General features: G+C 37.2%; 1 protein-coding gene across 2 annotated transcripts; it reads right to left on the reverse strand.

The window, feature by feature from the left end:
• Positions 1 to 3,435: 3,435 nt before the first annotated feature.
• Positions 3,436 to 13,261, reverse strand: ENY2 (ENY2 transcription and export complex 2 subunit). Of its 2 annotated transcripts, none has more exons than XM_062188102.1 (5): positions 13,159 to 13,261; positions 11,648 to 11,724; positions 8,290 to 8,360; positions 6,934 to 7,008; positions 3,436 to 3,696 (listed from the first exon to the last, which is right to left on the reverse strand). In XM_062188102.1, the coding sequence occupies exons 2-5, from the start codon at positions 11,713 to 11,715 to the stop codon at positions 3,620 to 3,622; spliced, it is 291 nt and encodes a 96-aa protein (XP_062044086.1). In that variant the 5' UTR covers positions 11,716 to 11,724; positions 13,159 to 13,261; the 3' UTR covers positions 3,436 to 3,619. The 2 variants fall into 2 exon arrangements, with proteins under 2 accessions (XP_062044086.1, XP_062044085.1); XM_062188101.1 differs by having other exon boundaries at positions 13,087 to 13,234.
• Between the last annotated feature and the right edge of the window lie 7 nt (positions 13,262 to 13,268).

Genomic DNA, 13,268 nt, shown 5'->3' on the forward strand with positions numbered 1-13,268 from the left:
TAATTTAATTCACATACATATCTATATAAACATAGACAACACATGCTAAATAATTACAAATGAGGGTACTTCAAAGAGTTCCTGGAAAATGGAACTATTTTTTAAACATAAATGTTTATTTGGTTGCACCTTTAAAAGAAAGCCCATGCATATGAATTGTCTTAAAAATTTTCATGAAAATGCATTATCAATGAATCATGAAAACACTATCCATGTTGCATGTCAAGCATTTGACCTAGTGGCTGAGCCCCCAGTTGGGACGCCTACATCTTGTGTAGGAGTGTCTGGGTTTGATTCCTGGCTCAGCTCTCAATTCCAGTTTCCTGCTGATGCACTCTCTGGGAAGCAATACTTGATGATTCAAATATTTGGGTCCTTTCCATCCACGTGGGAAGCTTGGATGATGTTCTGGGATCCTAGCTTCATTCTGGCCCAACATTTGCCAGTAGTTATATAGGAGTGAACCAGCAGATAGGAGCTCTGTCTCTCAAATAGATAAAATAGAAATTAGGAAAAAAATTGCAAAAATTAATTATCTTTTCATTCCATTGTTCCTCAAATGTTTTGAAGCACTCTGTATTTCTTCTTGCTAGCATAACATTGATCCATATTGCTTTTTCTGATTATTCCATTAATAATATTTAAGGGGCTATTTTAAAATTTCCTGTCAGGTGTGCATGATCAGATATATTATACTGATAAGGAAACTGAGGCAGAAGAGTCAGTCTTATCTGGTAATTCAATACCATAGATGAAGCTAGATGAACTGTCTGACTATACCTGTTTTCTTGGTAGACTCATCCAACGACTTTGTTGTTGTTTTCATAGATTTGAGGGATTTTATGAAGTCGCAAGATGAGCTAGTCATTTACAAAAAGTTAAACTCTTCACATGTACACATGTACGTGCACACACTGGCCCACTTCCCACACCAGCTACTGTGCAGCTGTCATGGTTCTCTTGAAGCTTTTTATCAAGTTATTAAAAGTCCCATATCCATTACCCATCCCAGCATGACACAGTCCTTGGCTTGGCACTGCTCATCAAATGATACACTCGTAGTCCCAAAGCAAAGTGATTACATAAATAATTTAGTTGGGTGTTCTTTAATTCTATACAAGAGAGGCTTACAGTAATCCTAATTAGTATCTTACTCACCCAGAGCAGTCATGTAACTGTAATCCTATTGAATTTCCAACATTGAACATGAAATCATGCAAGATTTTTAAAGAATATATTCCTAGTTTACATAAATCAATAATGTGAGTCAAGATGTTCACAAAGTTGTTTTATTTAAAAAATATCAATATTTCTAGATGCAAATTGCAAGACACTTATAATGTCAAAGAAACCCATAGTGGGTGGGGAGAGACGTGAAGTTCTTAGCACCATCATTTTAAAACTGTGCTTTTTAGCCTTCCAAATTGCTATGAAGGATTTCAACTCAGTATCTTTATCTCATTTCAGATTATTTTGTTTCTCCTATTTTTATCCATTAAAATAGCATCTTTGATCATTTTCTGCTTTATTTCCATATACAGTACCATTAAGAACTGTCCTTATTTCCAACATTTCCTGTGTACCATGTAAGGTTGTGTTCTTTTTGAAAATGGGTAGCAGACTGATGAGCATGCCTTACTTTAGAACATTATTTCCATAGAGGATGAAGTGGAATGGAAAATGTTTGGGTAGGTTTTGTGATTGCATGAATACATATTGGGCTCAAAACTTAACTAGCTAAGTTCAGTAGTTCAGACTATACTTCAAATTTAAATTCATCAAAAGGATTTAAATCATCCCTTGGAGTTATTGTTCCTTTTTTTATTCTAATATTCAGTAGTTCATTTATTTTTATTCATTCATCCACAAGTATCATACAAGTCAAAGATGCCATGTTTCCTTCCTTGTAGGAAATGCATGCAGTTTAAAAACCACTGTGTGGAAGAGAAACTATCCATGTGTTTTTTTATAGAAAAATGCAGCAGGGAATCTGAAACTGAGAGTATCAAAATCTAAGTAACTCATGCTGAATTTTGAAGGGCATTGTAGCAATGAGGTAATGAGGGGTTTTTTGACACACGTTAATTTTCAAAGGTTTTTAGGGATGAACAATCGAGAAACAAGTGTCTGATCAAGGAGATCCTAGGTATTAAGCTGAGTTTTAATTTCAGCCTGCACTGGAAATTTCAAGTAGGTGAATACAAGGATTGGGTTATTGAGCTAACAGCATGGAAGAGATATGGGAGGCATGGAGAAACTATAGGGTAGGAAATGGTAGTCTACTATCAACACTGTGGGCTTGAACTAAAGCAGTTCAGAAGGAAAGTAATGAACAATTTATAGTCTTGTTGTATCCAAAGTGGTTCTTGATCACTAGTATCAGTCCCAAATGGGGGCCTGTCAGAAATAATCTTGTGCCACGCCCACTTACCCTCAGGATCAGCAATTTAGCAAGCTCTTTGGGTGATCTGTTCTGACTGGGAGTAGCACTCACAGGGATGAGAACTGCAGGAGCAGTCATGGGAAGGGAGAGTAGTGAGATCATTCTTTTGGGTATGGTGAGTTTTGGTGTGTGAGATACCCAAGGACACTGACATACTGCAGTTGGATGCATGGATCTGGAGAATGAGAAGTCTGGTTGGGAGACACAGTTTAGCATTATCATACTGTTGGTACTTGTTGCCATGATCTGACCTGAGTTTCTTGGGATTTGCTCAGGAAAAGTATACCCATTTAGTCAGTCAGAGGGATCAGCAGAGAGCCCAAAGAAGCATCATTATTTAAGTCACATACAGCAAAAGGTACTCCACAAGAAACAGAAGGAACTTCCAGTGGTAGAAAGAAACAGTGTTAGGAGTGGGAAGAGTTCCAAGTAGCAGGAAGGTCAAGATTCTCATTTTCCAGTAGAGGTCACATGGGAATAGACAAGAGTCCATTGGATTTGGCAATCCTGATGTCACAGAGTACTGCTAATGGGTGGAGAGTATTTCCCATCAAGTTCTTTCTTGACCTTATGGGAATGCACCTTAAAGATTCTGCTTTCAAAGTTCAGATGAGTAGAGTATGTGGGTAGAGCTTGATATGGAGCCAGCTTGTAAATGTTCTCTCTTCCACTAGATGGTAAAAATTTTTGAAGCATAAGGCACACTAAAAAAAGATGCAGTCCTAACCCTCAGAGTTATAACAAATACGAAAAAAATAAGAACTGTAGTACAAGATGGGACATTACAATTTATCAAGTATTATGGGGATTCAAAAAAGGAATACACCATATACAATCCAGCAAAACTGCTTACTTCTTAGTTGTTAGCACAGAGAATTATACACACTAAATACTTAAACTGTATTAGTTGCTGACTTTCTCTCTCAACAAATCTGGCAAGTTAGTAATAAAGACAAAGTCCCATTTATTCTGAAATCCAAGCAAACTTCAAAGTCATTCATGAGATATTTATTAAAATAACACATTTAGGGAAAAATCAATACAATGTATACATCATTACTGAAAACTGTATACCATTATACAAAAAAGGACTTTATTTTGGGAAAATGACCTCTAATTTATGGCAAGTTTTACTTTCAGAAATAAAACCACAGAACAACACAATCTAATTCAATCTTAAAGGCTGGCATGCTGAGCAAGGAATGTTCTTATTCTTTGTAGGAGCTCCTTCTTTACACTGTCAGGTACCAGGGCTGAAACACAAAAATAAAAGTGTTAAGAGAAGATCCCAACAAGTAAGTCATTTTGAGATTTGACATTTATTCAGAATTTCCAATCAAAGAATTTAATAACCCTCAGGTTCAATAAAAAATACAGGTAAATAGATCAGAAAACAATTGTGCATTTGTAATTCATTATTTTAATGAACTATCCAATATCTAAACATACATGTTGATGAGAAGAAAATATGTGAAAATTAAAAAAAAAATTTTAATGTTTATTTTCATCTACTTGAAAGGCAGAGAAAGAGGGAGATAGACAGATTTTCCATCTGTTGTTTCAATCCCAGAATGCACACAATAGGGCTGGGCAAGGTTAAAGCCAAGATCCAGGAACTCCACCTTGGTTTCCCAAATGGGTGGCAGGTGCTCAAGCACTTGATCCTTCATCTGCAGCCTCCTAGGATGCATTACCAGGAAACAAGGATTGGAAGCAGAGGAGTCAGGATGGGAAACTCTTTAAATTAGGAATTGAGGCCATTTTTAAACACAGGCTGTAACAGATTGGTAACAACAACTTATGCTTCCTCAAAACCATTGCAAGAAAAGCCAAAAGACAAAAAAAAATGGGGGAAACACTGTTATGGAAAAAGGGTTGAGGCCGGCGCCGTGGCTTAACAGGCTAATCCTCCGCCTTGCGGCGCAGGCACACCGGGTTCTAGTCCCAGTGGGGGCGCCGGATTCTATCCCGGTTGCCCCTCTTCCAGGCCAGCTCTCTGCTATGGCCCGGGAAGGCAGTGGAGGATGGCCCAAGTCCCTGGGCCCTGCACCCGCATGGGAGACCAGGAGAAGCACCTGGCTCCTGGCTTCGGATCAGCGAGATGCGCCGGCTGCAGTGGCCATTGGAGGGTGAACCAACGGCAAAAAGGAAGACCTTTCTCTCTGTCTCTCTCTCTCTCACTATCCACTCTGCCTGTCAAAAAAAAAAAAAAAAACACAACAACAACAAAGGGTTGATTTCTCAACTATACAGTTACTTCAAATTGAGAAGGAAAAGGAATGGACAATTGTCATAGCAGTTAATATATTGCTTGAGATGCCCACATCTCCTATGGGAGTCACTGGATTGCAGTCATGACTCCACTTCTATTTCCAGCTTCTTACTAATGCACACTCTGGGAGGCAGCAGGGGATAGATCCAAGTAGTTGGGTCTCTGCCACTCACATGGGAGACCTGGATTGAGTTCATGGCTCTGAGCTTTGGTCTGGCCTGGTCTGGTTGCTGAAGGTATTTGTGGAGTGAAACAGGAGATGGGAGATCTCTTTCTGCCTTATAAATAAATAAAATAAATACAAATTAAAAATGAATGAGGGAAAACTCATATTGGTTGATGGGATCATAAAATGCTACATGTTTTGGAAAATAATGGGATTAATACAGGTTAAGCAGCCCTAATCTGAAAATCTGGAATTCAACTTTTTGAGGGCCAAAAGGATGTCACAAATGGAAAATGCCACACTTGACCTGATGTGTTGGGTTGCAGTCAAAATGTAGGTGCGCTACAAATATTACAGAAAATTACTTTCAGTCTGTGTATATAAGGTATATATGAAACATAAAAGAATTCCATGTTTATATTGGGATCCCCCAAGATATCTCATTTTGTATACAAGTATTCCAAAACCCCAAAATATTTCTGGTCCTAAGCATTTTAGATAAGATGTACTCAAAATGTATTTTATTGAAATAATGAGTGCATATGTTGTCTCATCCAGCAAAGATACAAAAATCTGCAACAGTACTTATATTTGTTATACTTCATATTCTGAATTTTGATCTATGTGACTGTGTATCTATTCAAAAGATTAAACCAACAAAATGTAAAAAAGTGTGTGGGGGGATCACATGTGTTTGCTTGTATCCAAGGAAATGGTACACTTCCGCCACAGTTTAATATTTCTACAAATTACATAAGTATACAAATCAAGTAAGGCAGATACTCCTTTTTCTAAATTGTTTAAGAATACCTACAAGACTGCAAAATCAATTGAATGTAAAATGGAAACATAATCATTACTGCACACCAAAAAAAGGTAATTAAAAACAGACTAATCCTGACAATAAACAGATGACTAAGAACACAACAGAAAGATTTATTTTTACTCCTCTTTTCGTTATTTCCTCATTCTCTAGCATGGGAGCTAGAAGAGATTGAAATAGCCAAGACACAAGGGTTGAAGGAGACGAAAAGGATATTTAACCTGTTTAACTAGTTCCTAAATGATACTGAACAAAATGAAATGAATTAAAAAGAAATTAGGGTAACAATAAATATTTTGTTTTGTTCCCTGAGACATATTTGAAGAAAAAGTCAGTTTTTTTTTCAGTTGTAAATAGACCTAAAAAAATAGGTGAAAAGGATAATGGGATTCTAAAGTTTTCTGCCAGCAGGAAGTGATTCAGGGAATTAGTGTTCATTAGTAACAATTTTCAAACTTACTTCCCCTTTGCATTCAAGTGCTTTTTACTATTTCTATGTGAGAAAACTTACAGACCATCTAATTTACTTGCTTCTATTTATGACTACAAAAACTTCTCAATTTTATCAAAATAAATGAAAATAATGTCGTTACATTTGAGATAGCAATGATATATAGTTCTTTATCTAATATTTATTACATACCATCAGCATTGATAGAATTATTTCCTATGTCTTTGCTGCTTTCTATAAACAAGACATGAAAGGGAGAACTTTGGACAGTGGTTACAGGGTGAGTCTTAACTATGGATGACTCTGAACATGAAGTTATGGAATTACTAAATTCTTAATTAGACATTCAAGAAGACAGACCTTTGTTAATTTTTAATAAGGAAAGAGATAGTAGAGCAGTAACTCAGGGCTGGAATAAAACTTTGAATTATTAAATATTTAAGGGGATTCAGGTCCTATCTGATTAAGTTTATAAATCCTAGCTTGAGGTATTATTTAGCTCTAATAAATCCCACATTTTCAAAATTATCTGTATTAACATCTTAAATTGGCATTCTGTTTAAGAGTGCAAAAACATTTTACAACTATAATCTCCTTTGGTACTCAAGACTACACTACAGGCAAGTGGGCATTTATAACTGTCCACATGAGGCATCACAAGCACCCAGATAATTTTGGAAAGAGTGCTTTTCCTTACAAAAAGAAAGAAAATGAATCAGCAAGAGGAAAAAAAGCATGTCTGTAGCACATGCTTCCTTTGACAATTTGTATTCCTTACCTCTGCCTTTTGGAGTGATTTCAGCCACCAAGTCATCAACAGTAACGTGTTCTAGTCCTTTTTCTTTAATTACCTCTTATGCAAAAGCAAAAAACAAATCATATCATTTAAAATCATTATCTGTAAGAAAGATTTTCATAGAGGAAGGGTTAAGATCATGATTTTAGAGTGTAGACTGGTCTTAAAAAAAAAGAGGATACTTTTTTCTTTTCTAATGAAAATGTAGTTCAACCTTATAAACACATTATGTATTCTCCAGATTAAAAAGATGAGAGAGTCTGTTCATCTTTCAGCTAAATAACCTGTAACATAACAAGAACTGCAACACTGAAAAATGAATTTGAACTGTAATGCTGAAATCTAACATTTAGAAAAGATGGAAATTTACATCTAGATAGGTCTTATTTCACTATAATCATATTATCTCTTTAATGTATGAAGGGGAAAAACTTATTTAGTTTAACTTGTAATTTCATACCAAATCATTAGAATGTAGAACAACACTGCTCTATTGTTTCTTTCTCTTCTCTAGGCTGGACCAAAAGAAATATAAGAAGGAATATAATTAATATTTCTGGATCCCTGTTAGGTGACTTATACAATATTCACAATGTTCTAAAAGGCTAGGTATTTTTCCCACTTTGCACGTGAGACAACTGAGGCTCAAAGATCAAGTAACTCATCAAACATGAACTGAAATGCAGCTGCAGACTTACTAATAGAAGTCTGTATGACCTCAAAGGCTATGCTTTTACTAAGCCACCACATTGTCTTCTTACAATCAATGTTTAAATGATGTCTAGCAGTTTTAGTTGTAGAAACCATTGCAATACAATAGGGATTCATTGCAAAAATACAGAATTCCATTATACCAAAAGCTGAGCCAGAAGATGTTCATCTTAGTGACATATGTAATCTATCAATTGGTATCAATACCTAATACTTTTTAAGTGTAATTTTCTATAAGCTTTTATAAATGAATTTTTCAAAATAACACTGTTAAAAGAAAAAGATACAATTCCTGAATGTCTCCACCTTAAAGTGCTCAGTTTGCTGCGAAAACAGATTAACAATAACTAATGTTACTGAAAAACACAACTATTTGATGTCAGAGAAAATCTTAAGTAATCATGGCTCTTTTGTTTCAAGACAAATACAAAATTCCTAAAAATGAGGGAGTTAGGTACATATACATCACTGAGGGAAGGAAAGCATCACTAAAGATACAATTTTCCATTCGTTTAAAATTAGTTCAACATACCTTAAAATACTGAATATATTTCTTTTCTACTGAACCCCAGGCCAACCCAGTTCCGAGCAGTGGAAACAGCTTATTTTGTAAATGAAACTGATTACCTTTACAGTGTGCCTTCAACTGATCCTTCCAGCCACATTCAATTAATTTAGCTCTCAGCAACTCTTTGAGGCTGTAGACAAAGAAATGTTTCCAAATTATCCAACAATGAATTTTGTGGGCAGGAATGTCTAAAGCAAAGTTTAAACTGTTTAACTAAAAACACCTTGCCTTTCAGACACAAAAATTTAACTGTGGCCTAAACTTGGTTCCATCACTTCACAGTTCTTCAATCTTATGCAAGGTTTTTAAACTGTTGGGCCTTTCCCCAGGTGAGTCATTTAATGAGTAAAATTAAGTCAGAAAGAGGGGCTAAAACACTTTTCAAGAAGCTTTATGCCACTCCACCTTATACACTTTCTACCTCTTCACCAACAGCAGTACCAGAGATCTTGTAAACTTTTAGGGGAGATGAGACTGAAGCAGCTACACTTTTGCAATGTTTAAATTCCTAAATCTATTCTTCGTTTCGCTCTCCGCTTCCCTATTACACTTCCCTCTTCCTTCAGACTGCCCCTTTCTTCTTTCCCAGATCATCAGGCTCTTCTAAACCACATACCAACAGCGTTGTTTCACTGCTTCTAAGGCTGCTCTATCCACCGTCCTAAAATTTTAACAATTCAATAATTGACATACCTTTCATAACTGAATTGGCAATGGCTTTTTTTTTGATAATAGGACAAAAATAATGGTAAACACTGCAAAACTAATGGCATCATGTTTTATCCTCTTGCCCTTGCCACTCTTACAAATCCTCAAGCTAAATCATTTCTCAGCTGACACTTCCAAAGATTTATTATCTTGATGTTTAATTAGGTCTATATTAATAAGCTAAAACTCAACTTTTGATTCTCTCCCATTTCATCTTATTCTAATCCTCCAAATGGCAGCTCCACTTTTCAGCTTCCTCAGGTTGGAACCCTTGACAGCATCCTTCATCCAGCCTTAACACTACACATCCAATCCATGAGCAAAGCCTGTTGGTTTCAGTTTTATAATACATAAGTAGAACTAAATGATTCTCATCATCTCTGCTGTTGCTACCCTGGTTCAAACTATCATCTCATCTTGTCTGGATTGGCACCAATCGTCCTGAGTTGTCTCCATGCTTGTTCCTTTGCACACTGCATTTTCCCCTTACTGCTCAAAACCTGTCAGTGCCTTCCCAATCTACTCACAACAAAATTTCAAGATCATACACTAGCCTAAAAATCCTCCATGATCTGTCTGCTCCCCAGCTATACCTCTGACTTGATCTCCTTTCCCTCACCCAAAATGCACTCAAGTCTCCTTTTGCTTCTGTGTGTTCCTCAAAAATGCCAGGCAAGCTCTCTCATATCTTTGATTTCTTATCAATGAAGCCTTCCTTGTCTTTTCTACCCAAAATATCACACTTCATAATTCTCTGTTTACTTTCTTCCTCTAGCACTCATCACATCTAACATTTTATTTTTGTGTTTTCTGTTTGCTCCCATTGGAATATAAGCACCACAAAAACAAAGACTACATTTTGTTTACTAATGTATCTCCAAAACCTTAATAGGGCATGGAAACGCAAGAATTTTAAGCTCCATGAATACACAACAACAAAAATGAAAAAAATACATAATCTCCTGTACCCATTACTGGCAAGTAATTCAAGGCAGTGTTCTAAATGCCTCCTTCCTCATACTGAGTGCTGTTCCTACTTAAAAAAAAAAAAGTTCTAAGTTCTCCTTTCCATTTTTGCTTTTCTTCATTTTTAACCCAATAATATTTTTTTTTCAAACTTGACTCCTTCAAGTCCATCCTCCACACTGCCAGAATAAGACTTCTAAAGTGTAAATGTGACTTAGTCATTCCCTTTCTTCAAATCATTTGATGACTCCCACCACCCAAAGACAAAGTCAACAACAGATGTTTTTGCAAACCCTGCCACCCATTCTCCTACCCTTTCCTGCATGGAAAAACCACTGCCCCTTTCAGTGTATGAATCTGTGTGTGTTGGGTTCTTGTAATGCAAAAATGACCTACACAAGGCTGCTCATAACTGGCTTATTACCAAAGTAAGATGGAAATCAAGCTAGGTCCTGTGCTGAGGAAGAGGAAGGTAGTCTGAGCTGGTGGGATGTAAATTGTGAACTGCTAATCTCTGCCACCTGTGAGTAGGGCCTGTTTGAGAATAAAGCCAACACAGAGAAAGTAGAGCTGAGAGAGGAAAGGAAATACACACACTTGGTAAAAATTTTTGTGTGCCCAGATCCAATGGTGTATGATGAAACTTCAAGCCCTTTTTGTCAGAAGAACTTACATACTTCCACTGGTTAAGCCAGTTTTTGTGTTAAGTCTCTATCACTTTCAATGGAAAGAATTCTGATACACAAAATATATACTCCTCTGGTTCACCCACTCCAGGCACATGCTTCCACACTTTACCTACTACCTTTCTTGTCCGCGTAGTTTGCAGAGCATTATCATGTACCAAAGCTCTATGACTTTGCACATTCTGTTTGAACTGCCTGTATGGTTCCCTCTTCTGACAGCTTGGAAAACTGCTTTCTTTCTATCTTAGCTGAACAAATCTCCTTTACAAGGGAGTTTCAAAAAGTTCACTAAAGAAAATGGAGACAATACGAACTTTCCATGAACTTTCTGATTACTATTCTGTAATCTTACCCAGTCACCTTAAATCTCAGGAAGAGTTTGAAAGACTTTTCCTGCCATATATATACAAAATATATACAAATATTTCTCATATAAACTTTATCACACTGCTTCCAGGAGCCTTTCTTGATTCCCCAGCCTTTCCAACCCTGTTCATTTTTCAAATATTTACTTGGCCAGTTCTGTGGCAAGCATAGCATTAGCATGAGCTGTTGGGTATACAACAGTGTTTCTGCTGTGAAAAAAATTTAGATTATACTAAAGGATACAAACTAGCAAAGTAGGTGATTAGAATGTAATGTAATTAAATGCTATGACAGAACAAGCTATTTTGGACTTAACAGATTCCTTCAAGAGGCAATATTTAAATTAAGACCTAACAGATAAGCTAGAATTTGCTAAAAATGAGAGGAAGAAAGAAGAGTTTCAGAGAGCATGGAGAGCACATGTTGTCCCAAGGTTAAGAGAGTCTGGTAACTGAAATTAGTTCTATCACCTTCATTGGATTATACACTCTTCGAGACAGCCATTTCTTGGCTACATCACACACGTCCAAGTCTTGCAATCTTGAACAGATATTATTTTTCGTAGCTGATAGGAACAGAAATTTTTCTGTAATTCTTTGCACTTATGTTTTAATTCTTGACATTTAGGTTTTTATAATATAACTATTAAAGATGAAAAAAATACAGCTTATTAACACGATCTATTACTTACCGTTCTCTTTCTCCAGTTTCTATCAACTTTTGGTTAATCGCTGCTCTCATCTGCGCATCTTTGTTCATCTTGCTAACCTGGACATCAACATGTATTTTCAGATATAGAACACATAGCATTTTCTTCTAAATCCTCTAGGCAAGATCCTAATCTTAAACACGTTTAAGATTCTATCAACTGAAGGGGTGATAAATTACAACAGTGTATTAATAATACCATTACTCTTAATTTACTGCATCCCAGTAAGTCCTACTGATGTACAATTTCCCTCCCCCATATACTCTCTCTACTATAAGTCTTTAGAAAACATAACATTTTTGAACCTGGTACTGGGCTAACATTTTTGAGGTTTTTAAAAACAATATTTAATTCCCAGAACACATTCTGTTATTAACATAATCTTTATTTTACAGATGAGGAAACTGAGGCACAGAAGAAAATGGTGAATACAGAATTTGGACGTAGGTACTTTTTTTCCCTGAACCCTCCAAAAACTTTATTTCACTGCACATCTTAATTCATTGCTGATCCTTGATGCACCATAATTCCATTCCAAATTTTGAGGAAGTTCTAGAACTTAAATACCAGCAAAAGACTGACTATGTCTGCTGATAAATGAAATCACCAGATAAGGCTCTGAGTGCTTTTCTTTATTCTTCACTAAGATGTACCCAGAATTCCAACTGCGAAACTAGTTGTATGTGTATTTTCAAACACACATACTGCTGGTGAGATAAGGGAAAAACATATCTCAAACTAATTCCTAACTCAGAAAATTCCCAATTTTCAGTAAAAAAAAAAAAAAAAAAAAAAAAGATAAGCAGAAACAAAGTCGTATAATAAGATGTGGAAGGTTGGGTTTTGAGGTCATTCAAGCCATTTAAAAGTTCAAATAAAACTTGGAATAAGCTAATGTTCTCCCACGTAATCTGGCACTGGCTTCTGACTGCCTTTTTTTTTTTTTTTTTTTTTGAAGGGAACAGGGGAAAAGAGGGATTGAGCAACAACCAGGAACTGCTTGGTTTGGCAGTTGGAGGCTAACGTTTTCCAAATACCTACGTGTATGGTCTAGTCAGTACCATTCCTGGAATTTTGAAGCTGCGCTCGCCTTGGCCCCTAGAAGACGGCTAGTGACCTTGGACAAGTCACTTAATTCTTACAAAGGCCTCAGTTTTCTCACTGCTAGGACAAGGGCGCTAGGGAATCCCTTCCCAGTTCAGACATTCCTGGGGAAAACAGAACAGGGCGGAGACAGCGGGAGAGGCGGAGCCAGAAAACAAAGCGAGGACTGGCTGCGGGCCAACTCCGGTAGCACGCCCTGTCGGAGAGCCCTACAGGCCCGCGAGCGCGGGTCGGGGAAGCTAACGAAAAGACAGCACATCGAAAGGAGCCTGGGCTGGGCCCGGGTCCCGGCCCTGAGGACCACGGGCATAGCTCACCACCATCACCGCGGGCGAGGGCCGTCCCTTCCCAGCGACGAAATGACCCTTGCGCTGACGACCGTTACCTACCACACTCTTGGGCTGCCCGGACTTAGACCCTCAGTAGCTCGGGCACCTAAGCACACAGAAAGCTAGAACACGCATTTCCGGGGCGGGGTCTCGCCACCCTGCCTATAATG

This window comes from Lepus europaeus, chromosome 4 (genome assembly GCF_033115175.1).
Source record: "Lepus europaeus isolate LE1 chromosome 4, mLepTim1.pri, whole genome shotgun sequence".
Lineage (NCBI taxonomy): Eukaryota > Metazoa > Chordata > Mammalia > Lagomorpha > Leporidae > Lepus > Lepus europaeus.

Bases quoted from the DNA above. Each gene is read 5' to 3' on its own strand.
- ENY2 (XM_062188101.1), bottom strand. The intron at 8,361-11,647 runs GTAAGTAATAGA...CTTTGTCTACAG, and splicing joins GAAACTGGAGAAAGAGAACG to CCTCAAAGAGTTGCTGAGAG. The intron at 7,009-8,289 runs GTAATCAGTTTC...CTTTTGCATAAG, and splicing joins GTTGAAGGCACACTGTAAAG to AGGTAATTAAAGAAAAAGGA.